Here is a 20,645-nt window from a genome sequence, read left to right as displayed (position 1 = left end):
TGGTTCTGAAATCTGAAGTAGAATGTTTTATACGTGGAATAAATAATATCTTTATATGCCAATAATTGTCACCCAATTGGTTCTTTATAAGGTGGTATATGTGAATTTGAATTATTGACGGATTTGTACACGAGTGCCGTGTGGTTTCCAGCACCAATATAAAAAAAGAATATGACCACTCATCTCGTTCTCATGGATGTCGTAAACGGCGACTAAGGGATAGGCTTATAAACTTGGGATTCTTCTTTTAGGCGATGGGCTAGTAACCTGTCACTATTTGAATCTCAATTCTATTAACAAGCCAAAAAACTGAACGTGGCCTATCAGTCTTTTCAAGACTGTTGGCTCTGTCTACCCTGCAAGGGATATAGTCATGACTACATGTATATGTATGTATGTTGTACACGTATGTATATAACCTGGAAATACTTATAATAGTTCTTATTTTTAACCCAAAATATACACAGACGGAACCAGAACAAATAATTCCGAATTCTTAGGATATATCATAAATCACTGCCCGAAATAGAAGAGTTATGTTCCTACCCAATTATTTCGTAATTCGTGTGAAAATGTACGAAATTACGGGTAGAGTTAAAGATTTATTTCATTCGCTCACTCGTTCATTAGCTCGATTCGTATGTAACGGAATTCATTGAATTTGTTCTAACCCCTTTTTTAATTGCGTTCATTACCAAATCGGTCGGAGTTCAAATTGGTTTTCAACCCTCAATTCAATAGCAGGCACGTATTGTTCTAACACTCGTATGTTTATAGTGCTGTTTTAGTACTGAAATATATTTTGTAAAAAGGGAACTGCCTCTAATCGATATCCTCCTTTTTTGAAGGCGGTTAAATATCTAAAACCTTCTACTTGGTGTAACAAATACTTTCTTGAAAATCGCATCATCATCGGACAAACATACATACAAACATACAGGTCATACTGAGAACCACCTTTTTTTTCTGAAGGCATTTAAATATCTTTGACATTATTTTCAAATCAATATGTACGGGATTTAATTTAATGTTTGATAATTGTGAATGACGCGAAAGTAGTTTACTCATGTTTTTTAATGTAGACAATGTGCATTCGTCCACGATTTAGATTTAAGAGATCTATATTTGTAAATTGACGTCCGATGCAAATGCATCAGTGTAATTTGTTCCACCGCTTCTTCTACACATAGGATTTGGAAGCGGTAGTAGTTATAATTAGATTTAAGTGATGCGACGTTATACATACATATATAAAATCACGCCTCTTTCCCGGAGGGGTAGGCAGAGACTACCTCTTTCCACTTACCACGATCTCTGCATACTTCCTTCGCTTCATCCACATTCATAACTTTCTTCATGCATGCGACATCAATAAGTGGGTATCACTTATTGACGTCACATCAATAGTTTCCAATTTTGAAAATAAATCTATTCTATTCTATTCAAGTAGTGTGCAGAGCCGTAGCAAGTGTAAGTTTGTAGTCTCTATGCGTACGAAAGAGAAGCATGATCGTACCTACATATATGCATGCTTAAGTCAATTCGAAAAACCATAATTCCGCCATGTTAAAATTAGTAACTTAGGTATTTAATTAGAAAAGTTCGGATGTAGCGGTACGAGAGAACGTAATTAACATTAATTAAGAATCAAATTATCTATTTGCTGTGTTGAAATTAATTTGTACAAATATTTAAATGTGAAAATGTTTAAAAGAACTCCAACATGTATGTTAAATTTCCGTATATCGTTTTTATATATTCCAGAAGTTTTAATCTCGGGTGTGACCTCACCTTTCTGGAGAGGAGTTCAGGGTACGCCTGTAGAAACGGCCTTTCCTCCATAGCATAGCACGCGCTACGCCGTTTTTATCGCGCGAAAAACTATCGCTGTCCAGTTTCACGTCATACATACATAGGTACATAAAATCACGCCTCTTTCCCGGAGGGGTAGGCAGAGACTACCTCATTCCACTTGCCACGATCTCTGCATACTTCCTTCGCTTCATCCACATTCATAACTGTCGTCATGCAAGCTCGGCGGTTTCGGGTACTTTTACTTTTTACACGTCATAATTTGTTGCATTTACGCTGGACATTGTAAACCTGTTTCTATAGCGACTCTCGTCTGATCTCCACAACGCAGAGGAAGGTTATCCATACTGGATCTTCATTACACATCCAGTTGGCCATGTGCAAATGTGCAGGTTTCCTCACGATATTTTCACTCACCGTAACACATCAGTTAGTAATCAAACTAATGTACTTAACTCTAAATTATGTTTGTGACCACGGGATGGGGTAGACAGAGGCTCTGTTTATCGCTTGAGAGATGTGACTGTTTAATTTTTATCCGTGGAATTTACACAACAAAATCTTCGTTCAGTAAAATTGAGTTAATTTTCAATGCTCTGCTAAAATTAACTCGCATATCTTCCTACAATTTTGTTTACGTGTATGTTTATATGTTAGGTTTACGACGTAAAAACTCGCGCTTTGAAATATCCGACTTCAAATAAAGTAAGGTAAATATTTAAGTGAACCGGTGCAAATATTACAAAATGTATCTGATTATATATTAAAAAAAAATGTTTTGTAAATAATTTGTAAATCAAAACTGTCGTAATAAATCTCGATTTGGATAAACATATTCGAGCGGAAACGTTTTTAGATAGAATATTTATTGATTATAATGATTTATTTGAGGAAATAGATGGAGAAGCATCTAGGGTCAGCACTGCTCCCCCCTCTCACAATTTGAGTTGTCCAAAAAGGCTCATTTAGGGTGCATGAATTCGTGTTGATTTTAAAACATACATACATACATACATACATACATACATATAGTCACGTCTATATCCCTTGCGGGGTAGACAGAGCCAATAGTCCCGAAAAGACTGAATGGCCACATTCAGCTGCTCTGCTTAATGATAAAGGTTTAAAGAATTTATTTTCTCAAAAGAATTACATAATTCACTTACCGAGAAAATACAAAGATATAATTAAACTATTGTACGTACCTAATCAATAAGATTTTACATATCTTTCGTGCCATCTGGACATGTTTGCACTATATAAACTATCACTGATGACACATCACTTAACAATAAACAAAATAAAATGCAGCTAAGAATTAGGATTTCGGTATTAACTTTTAAACGAAACATTTCATTATTTTTTATGTGAAGCAAGCATCTGAACATAAAATACTCTTAAAAACTTAAAATCAATGAGCAAGTAACAAAGAGGGTAGACTGCATTCGTGTTCTAAAGACAACTACTTACACTTGTTTATTAAGGCGTGTACATTAGTGTATAAGCTGTGGCGGAATAGCATATTTCTATAACGAGTGATATATTTTTGCAAATTTAACAGTGATCTATAATTAGTTTATAACATAATAATGATGGAATTGAGATCCAAATAGTGACAGGTTGCAAGCCCATCGCCTAAAAAAAAGGATCGCAATTTTATAAGCCTATCCCTTAGTCACCTTTTACGACATCCATGGGAAAGAGATGGAGTGGTCCTATTCTTTTCGTATTGGTGCCGGGAACCACACGGCACTGCCGGGAACCACACGGCACATAATTTTAAAACATAACACAACATATATACACGTCTATATCCCTTGCGGGGTAGACAGAGCCAACAGTCATAAATAGACCGAAAGTCCACGTTGTGCTGTTTGGTTTAATGATAGAATTGAGATTCAAATAGTGACAGGTAGCTAGCCCATCGCCTAAAAGAGGAATCCCAAGTATATAGCCTATACCTTAATCGCCTTTTACGACATCCATGGGCAAGAGATGGAGTGGTCCTATTCTTTTTTCTGTTGGTGCAGGAAACCACACGATATCATTACGGTTAGTTTTAACGGTAATAAAATTTGTGAAATGTGGGTAAAGTTATTATATAGCTACATAGGTATCCTTTATGCCACTTTTCTTAATAGCCTCCTAGGTCATGGGCCTTACATGACCTTGCAATTGAAAGGTTATGACTTCAAAACCAATGTTTGTTGGCGGTTAGAAATGAACGGTGAACAATTGGCAAATAAAAGCCTTTGTGACTGTGTCGGCTTGTGGTTACAATTCAATTCTGAATTCCAATAGAAATTTATAGTGATAATTAAAGTTTTGAGATTCTTTAAGGCGAGCCATTCATGGGCAACTGTACCTTTAGAATGATACGAAATCAAACCGTAAATTGTTTTTTTTTATAACCATTCATACATACATATGGTCACGTCTATATCCCTTGCAGGGTAGACAGAGCCAACAGTCTTAAAAAGACTGAATGGCCACGTTCAGCTATTTGACCTAATGATAGAATTGAGATTCAAATAGTGACAGGTTGCTAGCCCATCGCCTAAAAAAAACAATCGCATGTTTATAAGAGTATCCCTTAGTCACTTTTTACGACATCCATGGGAAAGAGATGGAGTGGTCCTATTCTTTTTTGTATTGGTGTCGGGAACCACACGGCACACAGTTTATAAGACATTACCTCAAATTAAATGTCTTTTTTTACTTGGGCAATTGTTTGAAACTTACCCGAGGATAATTTAATACATCATCTCTTTACATACATGCATACATATGGTCACGTCTATATCCCTTGCGGGGTAGACAGAGCCAACAGTCTTGAAGGGACTGAACAGTTCAGCTATTTGGCTTAACGATAGAATGAGATTCAACTAGTAACAGGTTGCTAGCCCATCGCCTAAAAAAAGAATCCCAAGTTTGTAAGCCTATTCCTTAGTCACCCTTTACGACATCCATGGGAAAGAGATGAAGTGGTCCTATTCTTTTTTGTATTGGTGTCGGGAACCACACGGCACACAGTTTATAAGACATTCCCTCAAATTAAATGTCTTTTTTTACTTGGGCAATTGTTTAAAACTTACCCGAGGATAATTTAATACATCATCTCTTTTCTTACATTAATCTAAGATTTATTTATAATTTATGCACCCTTTTGGAATCGGACTGAACAACAGACATAACCCAACTCCTACACAGCAACCGTATTCAGTAAACATCTCGTTTGTGCCATACATAAGTGTAAGGCTGATTGTAGACTTAGCGCGTGAACCGCGCCGTAAATACACGCTCGTTACTATTATCACTTTAGTCTATATAAATAAATATATACGGGACAAATTACACAGATTGAGTTAGCCTAGATATTTTATAATAAATACTTATATAGATAAAGACAGATATAGATAAACAGATAAAGTTCGTTTCTCATCATGCCCTGGCCGGGATTCGAACCCGGGACCTCCGATGTCACAGACAAGCGTATTACCGCTACGCCTCAGAGGCTGTCTATTAGTTTAGGTTAACAATCGCAACTAAAATCCTGTTAAAAATTATTTTATTACGAGCGAAAAATATAATTAAATAACGTATGCCTTAATAAATGACATTTTCTTATAACCATAACTATTTTAGAAATGTATTTTAACCTATTCAAACTAATGTAGCCAACAGTCTTGAAAAGAATGAATGGCCACGTTCAGCTATTTGGCTTAATGATAGAATTGAGATTCAAATAGCGACAGGTTGCTAACCCACCGCCTAAAGCCGGTAAGGTAAGCCTATCCCTTAGTCGCCTTTTACGACATCCATGGGAAAGAGATAGAGTGGTCCTATTCTTTTTTGTATTGGTGCCGGGAACCACACGGCATTCAGTGCAAAAAAACGCTGGTCATCGGCGCGTCTCGCCGGCGTCACCTGAAATCGGCCTTAGACATCTTCAATGTGTTTATTAATGACTGAATTACGCCTCAACGTCTGATGCCAAGGACATTTGCCTTACTCCACGATCAAATTACTCATCGCTGAAGATCGTGACCATTCACGTCGGTAACACAATTGGTAGTAGTAATAGCAATGAAATAGTCCATTTGCTGAGCCTTTGTACCTAAATTGTAGGAACAGTTTGATAGACAATACGTTTATATCTTTTGTATCTAAGGTACCTTTGTCTTTGACTAAATTAATACATAGCCTTTAGACAGAATTCAGCTGTTAGGTTTAATGATAAAATTGAGATTCAAATAGCGATAGTCGCTAGCCCATCGCCTAAAAGAAGAATTCCAAGTTTATTACCCTATCCCTAAGCCGTCTTTCATGACATCCATGGGAAAGAGATCTTGGAAAAACACGAAACGTCAAAACAAAACCTAACCAAAACTTACCTTGTCCACAGTTCACGCATGACATCAGAAACTGCAAAAAATGAGACTCAAATGACTATCGAAGCATCTAAAATGCCGCTCCACTTCAACGGGTCCCTCCCGAATATCTCCTGGAACGATACGACAGTGCTGTCGTCAGTGGACGTCTTCCACAAGCCTGATGTGGCCATCATCGCACTGTACGTGGTCGTACTCACCGCCTCGCTGTCGGCAAACACGCTGCTCATATTCATAGTAATCAAGTTCCAGTACATGAGGAGGTTAGTACTATAGATTATGTAGTTCTAGATAAACGATAGAATCATTCTTAAACTGATTTAGATGGAAATGTTAATAATTATAGTGTAGGAAATAGGTATGCCGTGTGGTTCCCGGCACCAATACAAAAAATAGTAGGACAGCGCCATCTCTTTCCCATGGATGTCGTAAAAGACGACTAAGAGATAGGCTTAAGAACATGGGATTCTTTTTTAGGCGATGGGCTAGCAACCTGTCACTATTTGAACAGGCTGATAGGCCACGTTCAGCTGTTTGGCTTAATGATAGAATTGAGATTCAAATAGTGACAGGTTGCTAGCCCATCGCCTAAAAAAGAATCCCAAGTTTGTAAGCCTATCACTTAGTCGCCTTTTACGACATCCATGGGAAAGAGATGGAGTGGTCCTATTCTTTATTGTATTGGTTTTGCTCATATTCATGGTGATCAATTCCCTTTACATGAAATGTCAGTACTTTATATGGTAATTGAATTCTACTTAAAACATTCTGCAGTCTCTTAATAAAATGGCAGTGATATACGTACGGACAGACATACGTGACAAAACTATAGGGCTTCTATTTTTGCCATTGGACAAAAAACATTGGAAAATGAGATACTTACAGATTTTTTAAGTTCCGACGTCACTTTGTGTCGATTCTACATGCCCCAGATAAACTTTCTAACAAATCCCATTTAGCCAAAAAGTTTTGACGATATCGTACGGAAAACATTTAGAAAGTAAACAAGACCAATTTTAGAATTTCATATTTCATTTGTGTGAAAATAAAATACGCCGTGCATAGAAATGAACAACACAGAAACCGTACAAACTTCATCCATTCAAAACGTGTGTGTGAATTGAGGAAATATTTCCGAGACTTCATCACAAAAGAAGAGAGTTTCACAACAATTTGATGCCTTGTTGAAAGTAACTTTGTGGAAACAGAAAAATATACCTTTTTTTAATATTAAACAGGACCCCTTTCTTGAAAAGTAAAATTTCAGATGTTTGCTATGTACCTACTGCATTTTACACTTAAAGTTCGCTTAATAATATAAAATAATATAAGTCACTTATGTTAATTGATATATTTTGGTTATTTAAAGGTTATAGGATTAAATTATTTCTTTATTAGAAAAGTGTACCTTAAACATAGACCCTATATTTAACGAGATAAAAATAAAAATAAGATTTGTAACTCTCGTTATTCATTCGTATTCAAAGCCTCCTTTGAGAAACATTATTGTGGTTTTTATCATTTCATTACTTCTTATTTTCTTTGTTTCTCCCATTTACATAGTGTGTGGTACACTATACAGAGCGTGCGAATTTTAGAAAATTGTTTGTTTGTTTGTAATATCTTTATTGCATAAAAATATACACAGTAACAAGAAAATAGTAAGAACATAGTTATAAAAGAAACAAATCACTTGCAATGGCGGACTTATCTCATGAAGGGATCTCTTCCAGTCAACCGGCAAACAAAAAAGGAAATAGATAATTCAGTAAAACGCGACAAGTAATTATTAATATTTTCAGGCTATTAAAGAACAGAAGATGCCTTAAATTTCAAATCCATCATAAAATCATACAACTGAACTGACCTTTCAGTTTTTTCGAAACTATTGGCTCTGTCTACCCGGTAAGGGATAAAGATGTGATTATATGTATGTAGATGTCTCGATAGCGCGTTCTGCGAAAAAGGCATAAGATCACTTAAAATAAATAGTACGTGTTTCTATCCGTTAACTAAAATTTTGTTCCTGACAATTTCTGTATTTGTGAATTTGAAATAAGATTTTATTTATTAAATCATAACGGATACATTTCTTTTTCAGTTTTTTGAATAAATGGGAAAAAAATAATGGAAATAAAAATTTTCTTAATTAAAATAGAAAAATAATTAAATTTTGACTCCAATCTTCGTAATCGCTTTAACGTTATAAGATTGTGAGCTGTTAAGAAGACTGAAGCTGTTAAGAGGATTCTATAACACAATAGCTACTCTATGTCGTACATATTATGTTTTTCCGTATTCTCGCTGATTGCACGGCACGTTCATAATCTTAGCCAAATTCCACATTTTTTATCTTGCATTTATTTCTTTGTAAGAATTTCTTTTATTTACATTTTAAGCAACAACTTAAAACATACTTATCACGTCTATATTCTTTATGGGTTAGACAGAGCTAACAGTCTTGCAAAGACGGAAAGACCACGTTTAGTGATGTAATTGGGTTTCAAATAGTGACAAGTTAGCAACCTATCACTTTTTTAATATTATTATAGTATGTATTATTGTACAAAATATGCCGTGTGGTTCCCGGCACCAATAGAAAAAAGAATAGGACAACTCAATCTCTTTCCTATGAATGTCGTAAAAGGGGACTAAGAGATAGGCTTGGGATTCTTTTTTTAGTAACCTGTCACTATTTGAATCTCAATTCTATCATTAAGGCAAACAGTTGAACGTGGACTTAGTCTTTTGAAGACTGTTGGCTCTGTCTATCTTGCAAGAGATATAGACGTGATTATATTATTTTATACATTGTACATCATATCTGTATCGTACAATAGGCGGACTTAATGCTAAAAGCATTATCTAACAGTCTACTATTTCGTTAAGCAGAGAACCTTTTTATGTTTATGTTTCTAAAATTATTATTTCAAGGTACGTGAAATGAAACGTGTTGTAGTACTTACATTAAACTTTCTATCATCAACTGCTGTCCAAATTCTATAATAGCGGCATGTGTGCTAGAGACGACACAATATTATCCTTCTCTTTCACTCTTACATACATATGTATATGCACATGCATTATATCTATTCTAAGTTTGGATATTTGTGCAGTTGACGTTGTTGAAGAAAATGCTGCAGTGCAGTTTGTTACCGCTTCTTCTGCACTGACGTCTCGGAAGCGGCAGTAAACTTAGTTTCAAGTAATTTATTTGACGTCAACCAGTGTTGTGAAACCAAAAGATTTGACAATTATTAAGCGATATGATAGTATAGAACTATATCTTCCGTGTGGTTCCCGGCAGTGCCGAGTGGTTCCCGGCACCAATACAAAAAAAAAATAGGGCCACTCCATCTCTTTCCCATGGATGTCGTAAAAGACGACTAAGGGATAGGCTCACAAACTTGGGATTCTTTTTTAGGCGATAGGTTAGTAACCTGTCACTATTTGACTCTCAATTATATCATTAAGCCAAATAGCTGAACGTGGCCATTCAGTCTTTTCAATACTGTTGGCTCTGTCTGCCCCGCAAGGGATATAGACGTGACCATATGTATGTATGTATATCTTCATACGAGTATCACGTACAAAGCATGCACATATCGCCGGCTTGACATTCATAAATCGTGTAAAAAGAATATTCGTTTCATTCCGTATTCATTCATACATCATTCTGAAAAGCAATCCCTTTGAAAACATTACACAAAGCAAAAAAAAAAAACATATTACCTACAAAAGCGAACGGCGTTCATCCATGAAAATATGTCCGTTCAATTTGATGTGATCACAACTCAAACACAGAGTTGGGAATACCGGCCCGTCCGCGTTCGGTCGTGGTGGGCTTCCGCGCTCTGTGATCTCAACCATTAAGACCTCCATCGTAAAACAACATTCGTCAAAAGACAACTTTTTCGCGATGTTCTTTTGTTTCGCCGACTGAAGACGTGTGATTGTGTTTTGTAAAAATTAGAAATGATTGAATTTGTATTTTAAAAAAAAGGTGTGTAATTCAGTCATATATCCAAATTGATTTTAAAACGACTTATTGTCACTCAAGAAGTTGATAGATTGAACAATCACAACTTCACTTTTCTCAACACATACATTTGACGTTAACTATCCCTACAAATGAGTATTTAAGCTTACGACGCGTTCATAGCATAACCATCGGTTTGTTAAATACATACCCAAAAACATACACACATACATATGATCACGTCTATATCCCTTACAGGGTAGACAAAGCCAACAGTCTCGCAAAGACTGAAAGGCCACGTTCAGCTGTATGACTTTATAATGGCATTGAAATTTAAATAGTGACAGGTTGCCAGCACATCGCCTACAAATAAATCCAAAGTTTATCAACCTTTAGTCGCCTTTTACGACATCCATACGAAAGATATGGATTGAACCTAGTCTAAATTGCCAGGAACCATAAATAAAGTAATAAATGAATACCTATGTATATAATAAAAATATATATTAACGTTTCATTTTTCACAACCACTCTTAAATAGTGAACTATTTAAGTCTTGAAAGAGATCTTTGCTGGCTGATTGGATACCAATGGATTTCTTTTGATGTTTGACCACAGAAAAAAACTTTCCGACTGACTGGCCAAGTCGAAAATGATTATTTTGGAAATATTTCCTCTGACATAAATAAGAGGTGACCTCTTTACCAAGTAGGGCAAAAAAGAAAGGATTAAATTATTCGACCGAATAAAAAAGGCACCATTTACTTGCTGTGCCCGCGACTTCGTCCGCGTGGAATAGTTATTTTGGGCATCATTGAAGCCCTCAAGGTTGAATAATTCTCCCTGTTTCGTTTTTCACATTTTCCATTATTTCTACGCTCCTTATAGTTGCAGCGTGATGTTATAAAGGCTAAAGCCTTCCTCGTTAAGAGGTCTATTCAACACAAAATAATTTTTCAATTTGAACCAGTAGTTCCTGAGATTAGTGCGTTCAAACAAACAAACAAACTTCAGCTTTTGAATATTAGTATAGATTTAAGGGGCAACAATTTTAAATATAATATTTTGACTTGTACACATCATAAAAAGTTTTTTTTGTAGCTTATGAGCTGATCCATACATACATACATATAATCACGTCTATATTCCTTGCGGGTTAGACAGAGCCAACAGTCTTGTAGACTGATAGGCCACGTTCAGCTATGTGCAAGCTGATCAGGTATCTTATACGCTGGTCTGATAAGGAAGAAAATACATAATGCATACTGTTGTTCATGTTACATGTATAAAGATTAAATAAATAATAAATATGTGCAAGACTGTAAGTAAAACAAGGGATAAATGACTTAAATCGTTAACTTGAACAGCCTCTGTGGCGCAGCGGTGGTACGCTTGTTTGTGGCACCGGAGGTTTCAAATCCTGGCCTGGGTAGTACTAGATAGAAAACGAACTTTTTCTAATGTGCCTGGTTGAATCGGTAAGGTGCCCGGTTAAAATGTGTGATGCGCAGAAAGACACAGGTTCAAATCCTACCTCGGCCATGTACCAATGACTATTTCAAAGTTATGTACATACATACATATAATCACGTCTATATCCCTTGCGGGATAGACAGAGCCAACAGTTTTGTAAAGACTGATAGGCCACGTTCAGCTATTTGGCTTTAAGATAGAATTGAGATTCAAATAGTGACAGGTTGCTAGCCCATCGCCTAAAAAAGAATCTCAAGTATGTAAGCCCATCGCTTAGTCGCCTTTTACGACATCCATGGGAAAGAGATGGAGTGGTCCCATTCTTTTTGTATTGGTGCTGGGAACCACACGGCACTATGTACATTAGTTTGAATACTAACCGATACTCTTATAGTGAGGGAAATTATCGTGAGGAAACCTGCACATTCAGGCAACTGGATGTGTAACCATGGATCCAATACGTGTTAGGTTTACCTGCCAACGATGCGGAGGTCGGATGGGAGTCGCTTCGTGTAAAAACCTGACTCACCCAATCCAGGATCCATGGTCAAAGACATACTCCAGACTCCTCACCAGTGTGGTGAGGATGCAACCGGGACTAAAGCCAGGAAGAAGAGGATATGAACCAATGATTTAGGTCACGCGTTCACATCTCAAGATGGCTATCTAAGATTATTGTTAGTTTCAAAAATCTCGTTAGGTCTCATTATCTTTCTTCTCTATCCTAAGTATATGTTATTATTATGTATTTATCTGTATTTATGCGTATTTGTATGTATTTATATGTATTATATATAGATATATATTCTGTATGTATTTTATTATGTTCAAGCATTTATTTATCGTGCTCTGCCTCAACGCCAATCTCCTGTTGATTTCCTTCAACCCAAAGGTTGACTGGAAGAGATTGCTTTAGCAATAAGTCCGCCTTTGTACCATCTATATCTGCTTTGTGTTGTTTTGTATGTTTTACTCTTATGGTGCAATAAAGAGTGTTATCTATCTATCTACTTAACGATGTACCTACCGATATATCGAAACTGGTATAATTAAAGCAAACAAGTAAAAGTGATGCGTTGAAATTACCTATTACCCAAAGGTATTACCCAAATTTATGACGTCATCAAGTTTTATTCCCTTCTGTGAATAACGACACGTTTATTATTAAAGCAATTCTGTACACGAGTATTATTTAATACATACTTACATACATATAATCACGTCTATATCCCTTACGGGGTAGACAGAGCCAACAGTCTTGTAAAGATTGATAGGTCACGTTGAGCTATTTTAGGATAGAATAGAATTGAGATTCAAATAGTGGCAGGTTGCTAGCCCATCGCCTAAAAGAAGAATCCCAAGTTTATAAGCCTACTATTCCTTAGTCGCATTTTCCGACATCCATTGGAGAGAGATGGAGTGGTACTATTCTTATTTCTATAGGTGCCGGGAACCACACGGCGTCGTATTATTTATTTATTAGTTCATTTATTAATTTACTAATTTTTGTACACAGAAACATCAGGAATGATCAATTCAAGAAACAATAGGTTCTGCTTATTTCTTATTGACGGCCTCTGTGGCGCAGCGGTAGCACGCTTGTCTGTGACACCGGAGGTCCCGGGTTCGAATCCCGGCCCGGGCATGACGAGAAAATATCTTTTTCTGATTGGCCTGGGTCTTGGATGTTTATCTATTTAACTATCTATTATAAAATATAATATCGTTGAGTTAGTATTAACACAAGTCTCGAACTTACTTACACAAATGACGGAAAGAGAAACGTTCTTTAAGATAGGAAGGAAAGGTTGGAAAATATTTAAAAAAAGACAGAGGATGCGAGTATTTCTACGCAAGCGAATGAGAAGCCATTTCAACTTAGTACGGTAAATGGAAACATGATCGTATTTTCTTAAGCCAAATATGAAACGAATACAGAGGTTTTGTAACCGTTCCAATTTATCCAGTAGCTCCTCTGTTGCATCAAGATAGCACGCATCAGCATAGTCCAGAATTGGAAGAATCAGACTCTGCATGAGAGAGACTTCATTTATTATGTTTATTATTATTTCTAAAGAAATCTCTTCCAGCAAACCCGATATAGGAGACATGATGGAAAGGGTGACAGGCGTGTACTCCATACAGTTATTTATAGAGAATTCTAGTGACCTTGAACCACAAAAAAGAGAGTTAATAAAAAGAAAAGAAAGGTGCTGTGTGGTTCCCGGCACCAAAACAAAAACAATAGGACCACTCCATCTCTTTCCCATGGATGTCGTAAAATGCGACTAAGGGATAGGCTAATAAAATTGCGATCCTTTTTTTAGGCGATGGGCTAGCAACCTGTCACTATTTGGATCTCAATTCCATCATCAAGCAGAGCAGCTGAATGTGGTAATTCAGTCTTTTCGGGACTCTTGGCTCTGTCTACCCCGTAAGGGATATAGACGTGACTATATGTATGTATGTATGAAAAGAATGAGACAGTAGCCGCATTTACAGATATGTTTGTTGAACTGTTTCTGGAAGTGTTTAAACAGCACTTAGGATCGGTCCCTATCTTACGATTCAGTCCACTTCACATGCTACGTGGCCACTTCTAGAAGTAAAACAAGACATAAGGCATATCTAAAGCTGCATTCACTTTAAATGTTTCAAGAAGTTACCTTTATTTTTACCTGTTAAAGTACATAGGTACATGCATACATATAATCACGTCTATATCCCTTGCGGGGTAGACATAGCCAACGGTTTTGAAAAAACTGATAGGCCACGTTCAGCTATTTGGCTTTAAGATTTATTAAAGTTTTTGTTATAAAATACTAGCTTTTACCCGCGATTCACCCGTTTCGCAATAAATAGCCTAAGTTCTTCGCCAGGGTCAACTCTATCTCTGTACCAAATTGCATCAAAGTCGCTTTAGTGGTTTAGGCGTGAAAGAGTAATTTCGCATTAACATTTTTTATCTTTGAGTTAGTAACGCGAGTTTCAAACTAACTTCGAGGCTAATTTAATAAGCATTGTCTTCAACTTAAGATATATTCGCTGAAGCTTATATATATCTACGTGGCCACTTCTTGTAGTAAAACTGGAGATAAGAATATCTAGATCTGCATTCTCTTTGAAGGTTTCAACGAAGTTTCTCTGCGAGATAACGTTTCTGAAACTTGAAGTGTTATAGATTTTAATATTATTATATCCATACTTCGTATTTAAGAGCGTCGATGGTTAAACGGTTACGATTAAACCAACGATTCTTTTCCGAGTTATGTACATTAGTTTTAGTGCTAACGATGTTCTCAAGGTTAGGGAAAACATCGTGAGGAAATCTGCACGGTTTCCTCACGATGTTTTCCCTCATCGTAAAAGCATCGGTTGGTATTCAAACTAATGTATATAACTTCGTAAATTGTTATTGGTACATGGCCGAGTTGGGATTCGAATCTGTGCCTTTTTGCGCCACACGCATTTTAACTGGGCACCTTACCGATTCAACCAGGCCCATTAGAAAAAGTTCGTTTCCTATCAGGCCGGGATTCGAACCCGGGTCCTCCGGTGCCTTTGCTTCATTTAAAAGTCTGTCTCACTCAATTCAAGGTCATACTCGTAGTCAATGGCGCTCCCTCTAGAGATGTGAGGATGTAACCGAGACTAACGCTAGGGAGAATAGGAAAGGCAGAGTGAATGAGACTGTTGGAGTGGGAAGGCCTAGATGAACGTACCTTGGTCAAATCGGAGACGTTCCGCCAAATGGTCAGGTCAAGAGTACCCGAAACCGACGAGCTTGCACGTAGAGAGTTATGAATGCGGATGAAGCGAAAGAGATGCAGAAAAAATATGCAGAGATCGTGGCAAGTGGAAAGAGGTAGTCTCTGCGTACCCCTCCGGGAAAGAGGCGTGATTTTATGTATGTATGTATGAAGTGAAATGAGTATGCAGGGATAGTGGCAAGTGGACAGATGTCGTCTTTGCCTAACCTCCAGGAAAGAGGCGTGATTTATGTATGTATGTAAGTACGAATGCATTAATATTTATTAGTATACTAATATTACGAGAGAGATGCTTTAGAGAATCCACAAAGTAATCGTCGTTTTATGATGTAGTTTCTGTTTTGTACATCGGAACGGACGCGTGATCAATTATGTATACCTGTTTGCCGTAAAATGTGGAATAATATTACATACATACATACATATAGTCACGTCTACATCTCTTTCGGGGTAGACAGAGCAAAAAGTCTTGAAAAGACTGATAGGCAACTGAAACGGGTGATAACTAAAAGTGTAATCTGTTAAATATAGAGCTATAGGTAGTGGTAATTAAGTGATAGGATTTTATAAGAATTAATGGATCCGTGCATAGATAATATTCGTAATCGAATAAATAATATATCTTTTTTTAATCCAAAAGACTTCACTCCTCGTCCTTGCTTTAAAATTACACAGTTCAAAATCTGTTCTAAAATAAAATGTAAGTACCAACTCAGTTTTCACAAATGACAGTCCTTAATTCCACAACCAAGCAGACTAGATAAGTCCCTTAACTAAAGAAACTTTGTACTTAAATGCAAGGGCATTGACCGCCACAGCGTTGTGTTAACCTAAAAATTACTAGGTACTTAGGGCTGATGTTTTTAGTTGTTTGCATTTAAAAATATACCTACATAAAATCACGCCTCTTTCCCGGAGGGGTAGGCAGAGACTACCTCTTTCCACTTACCACGATCTCTGCATACTTCTACTTCTTTTACTCATCATCTCTACATATAAAAATATATTTCAAAAAAAAGTAAAAAAATTATGTTTTAACATTATCTATTTTATTTTATTTATGTTTAAGGAAAACAAACAGTTACATGATTGCCTATTAATATTATCTTATACTATGATGCATAAACCAATAAAGTATCTACTGTTTACTAATACATAGTATCGGAAAGACAAGAAAATTATTATATAAATGTGAGTGTGTAACATATAGACATAATTGCCGATGTATTTTGTTGAAAAGGATATTAGATTATTTCGAAAATTTTAACGTTAACAAATTACCTAACACGACGGTCGCTTGAACGAATAGAGTAATGAAATTGAGAAATTGTGGATGAAGTTTAATAAGTATGCAGGGATTGTGGAAAAATTAAGTCTTCTGCCTCAGAAAAAGAGGCATGACATGTCAGGATGTAAAAAGATAATTAAATCCACCTAAAACCTACATATCCACAGTGTAGTTAGACCCGGTCGCAGCTTCCAGCTGTTATTAAGAGCTTTGCAGAGTTCTGGTTACGAAATGCACCTGAATTTTTACAGTCACAAATTGAAAAGGTACGCTCGTCGAAAATAATTTATATTTAGTGTGTCTGTCCATATGAGAACACTTGAATTATATTATTTATTAAGTATGTTTATATTAAGTTTAAATACAAATACTTTATTTGCTATAAATGCCACATTGTCACGATCACTTTTTTATTTTTGCTAACTTTTCGTCACTGTCAGTAATTTACTGCTACATACATGCTACTTATCAAGGTCAGAATTACTATAAATAAAATATTACAGAACGCGAGCTCAACAGCAGTAGCTCAATAGAGGGATCTCCTTAATTATTATAGGCCTAGCCGTCTTTGGGTTCAATAGATATTTATAAGATGTCATTGTCAGAGTTACTCAAAATGGAGAAATAAACCATCCACGCGAAGACCGACATCCGCGCGGACGGAGTCGCGGGCGGAAGCTAGTTTGCTATAAATGCGGTACAATTATAGGTGTTACAAAGCATATATATTTCGCGCATTTAACCAGTCATGGCATGCAAAAATACAGAAAATTTAAATTAAATGAAAATTAAAATTAAAATGAAAATTAAATGTTCTTGTCAAAATTTATTTTTTATCGAAATATTCGTCAACAGTATAAAACGACGTTTAGGTATATACATATATGCTTTGTATTTTATTTGATACATACTGCGCTAATCGCCTTTCTGTTCATTAGTTTCCTCCCACCCTAAGGTTGACTGGAAGAGATTTCTTAAGCGATAAGTCCGCCTTTGTACGTTATAACCTGTGTTTTTTTTTCTTGCGGTGCAATAAAGAGTGTATCTATCTATCTTTTGAGAAATAGGTAAATTCTTCAAACCTAATTGAAACTCCACATGTCTTCCTGATTTAGTCACAGAAATGCTCAACAAATAAATTGTGTCACGTTTTGTGTCAAAAGAGATCAGCTCAGCTATGTATAATACTAGAGGCCGCCCGCGACTTCGTCCGCATGGAAACCCTATCAAGCCTATATGTTATTCTGGGTCTACAGCTACCTACGTACCAAATTTCATCGCAATCGGTTCAGTAGTTTATGCGTGAAAGAGTAACAAACATCCATACTAACATACATACTAACTCACAAATTTTATAAATAACTAGAGGCCGCCCGCGACTTCGTCCGCATGGAAACCCTATCAATCCCGCGGGAACTCTGGGATAAAAAGTAGCCTATGTGTTATTCTGGGTCTTCAGCTACCTACATACCAAATTTCATGGTAATCGGTTCAGTAGTTTTTGCGTGAAAGAGTAACAAACATCCATACTGACATACTCACAAATTTTATAAATAGTAGAGAAAGAGAAAGTAAATGACTGACTGACATATAAACTAAGAATTCGATTTTTTAACGATGGACTAGCAACCTGTTACTATTTTAATGTCAATTCTATCAGTTAGCCAAACACTTGAACGTAGCTTATGAGTCTTTTCAAGACTGTCGGCTCTGTCTACCCAGAAAGGGATATAGACGTGATTGTATGTATGTGTATACGAATGAAATAAAAGAAAAGTTGTAAGATAGAGATAACAATCATATGTAGACTTCATTTACAAATAGCGTGCTAAAACTTCAGGCAAAAAATCCCTTTGAATGTTTAACAGACGTTACGTAAGTGCCAAATGTGTGCACTTTCAATTTGTGGCACTAATTGAGGTCAGGGTTCGGTCGGCCAGTTTCGGGCACCACGGCAAATATTTGGACGAAACGTGCTTGGATTCAACATCTCTTATTACGATTTACCTGCATAGACACATATAGTTACGTATATCTACCTAGGGTAGACAGAATTTGTTATTTTTTAAATGTCTTTTCGTGTGGTTCCCGGCACTAAAAGGAAAAGAATAGGACCACTCCATCTCTTTCCCATGGGTGTCGTAAAAGGCGACTAAGGCATAGGCTTATAAACTTGGGATTCTTTTTTTAGGCGATGGGCTTAAAAAAATCTACTATTTAAATCTCAATTCTATTATTGAGCCAAACAGCTGAACGTGGCCTATCAGTCTTTTCAAGAAGGGAAAGAGATGAAGTGTTCCTATTATTTATACACACATATATAGGCACATACATATATAGTTTTTATATGCTTTGCGGGGGTAGACAGAGCCTTCAGTATGGGTTGCTACCTATCATTTAAAAGAATAATCACAAGTAGGTATACATTATTTAGGGCGTATTTGTCATTATGCCATAATATGATAAAAAAATCGTCGGTATAGAAGTTCACCTAAGCTTGTATACTCGTATAATCTATACTAATATTATAAAACTTAAGAGTATGTTTGTTTGTTTGGACGCGCTAATCTCAGTAACTATTTGCGTTGAATAGACCATTTATCAAGGAAGGCTTTAGGCTATATAACATCACGCTGGAACTAAAATGAGCAATGAAATAATGAAAAATTTGTAAAAAACGGGGAAAATTATTCATCCTTGGCTTCAATGATGCCAAAAATTACTATTCCACGCGGACGAAGTTGCGGGCACAGCTAGTAATCAAATACAACGTAATCAAATCAACCACCGAAATTGGACGTTAAAAATTTATTATTACATTCTGAGTGCATTTCATTTTGGAGTTTTGGAAAGGAAATTTAATTAGAGCTTGCGACAGGCGGGCGGATGGATGGATCGCATGCGTTGTAATTACAATTGTTTCTGCTTTACTGCTATTAAATACAACTGTGCCTTGTAGTTTTGCACGCCATGATTGAAATAGCTTGAATTGAAATTGTAGTTGGCGCTAAATTAGTGTAAAATGTAAAAATATAAATAATGCTAACTTTTTGCTCTGATTACTGCTGATTAATCACGTCTGTATCCCTTGCGGGGTAGACAAAACCGTCCACCAAAAACTGTGTTGGAAAGACTGAAAAGTACCGTTCCCTCACCGTAAGAGCATCGGTTAGTACACAAACTTTAAAAATAGTTTTATTCAAAAATTATTTAATTTTATTTTAGGCACCAATAGAAAAATGAATAGGACCACTCCATCTCTTTCCCATGGATGTCATAAAAGGCGACTAAGGGGTAGGCTTATAAACTTGGGATTCCTATTTTAGGCGATGGGCTAGCAACCTGTCACTATTTGAATCTCAATTCTATCTTAAAGTCAAACAGCCGAACGTGGCCTATTAGTCTTTACCAGAGTGTTGGCTCTGTCTACCCCGCAAGGGAAATAGACGTGATTATATGTATGTATATACATATGTACTGATTGATCTAACACACACTTATTACGTCTTTACGGGGTAGGCACGGGTGTCAAATATACGTATAAGAGAAACAATATAATATTGGAACAGTTCTCATGAAAAGAACAGAATACGAAAGCTTTTAAAATAAATACCGGATTGCAGCCAGACCGAAGTTGGTTTTTGTTCCAACTTATTTGGCATAGCATCATACAACACACAAGCAATTTGTAATATGAAAGGTTCAGTTTCAGAGTTCTCAAAGAAACTGGCTCTTATTTACATACTAACTTCTATTTCACTACTACTTGACTAATAGTACAACTCTATATATTTCCCATGGGTTTCGTAAAAGGCGACTGAGGGATAGGGTTGTAAACTTGGGATTCCTGTTGTAGGTGATGAGCTAGCTACCTGTCACTATTTGAATCTCAATTCTATAATTTAGCCAAACAGCTGAACGTGGCATGTCAG

General features: G+C 36.4%; 1 protein-coding gene across 3 annotated transcripts in view; it reads left to right on the top strand.

Moving 5' to 3' along the window:
• Positions 1 to 20,645, top strand: part of LOC106143561 (neuropeptide FF receptor 1) — an 86,897-nt gene that overhangs the window by 9,414 nt on the left and 56,838 nt on the right. For all 3 annotated transcript variants that reach the window (XM_013345684.2, XM_060945237.1, XM_013345685.2), the window contains exon 2: positions 6,218 to 6,466. In XM_013345684.2, coding sequence (XP_013201138.1) covers positions 6,225 to 6,466 — 242 coding nt within the window. In that variant the 5' untranslated portion in view covers positions 6,218 to 6,224. The remainder of the gene's footprint in view (positions 1 to 6,217; positions 6,467 to 20,645) is intronic.

Source organism: Amyelois transitella, chromosome 7 (genome assembly GCF_032362555.1).
Source record: "Amyelois transitella isolate CPQ chromosome 7, ilAmyTran1.1, whole genome shotgun sequence".
NCBI classification, from domain to species: Eukaryota; Metazoa; Arthropoda; class Insecta; order Lepidoptera; family Pyralidae; genus Amyelois; species Amyelois transitella.
The sequence above is the reverse complement of the archived record's forward strand: the minus strand, read 5'-3'. Positions and strand labels throughout refer to the sequence as shown.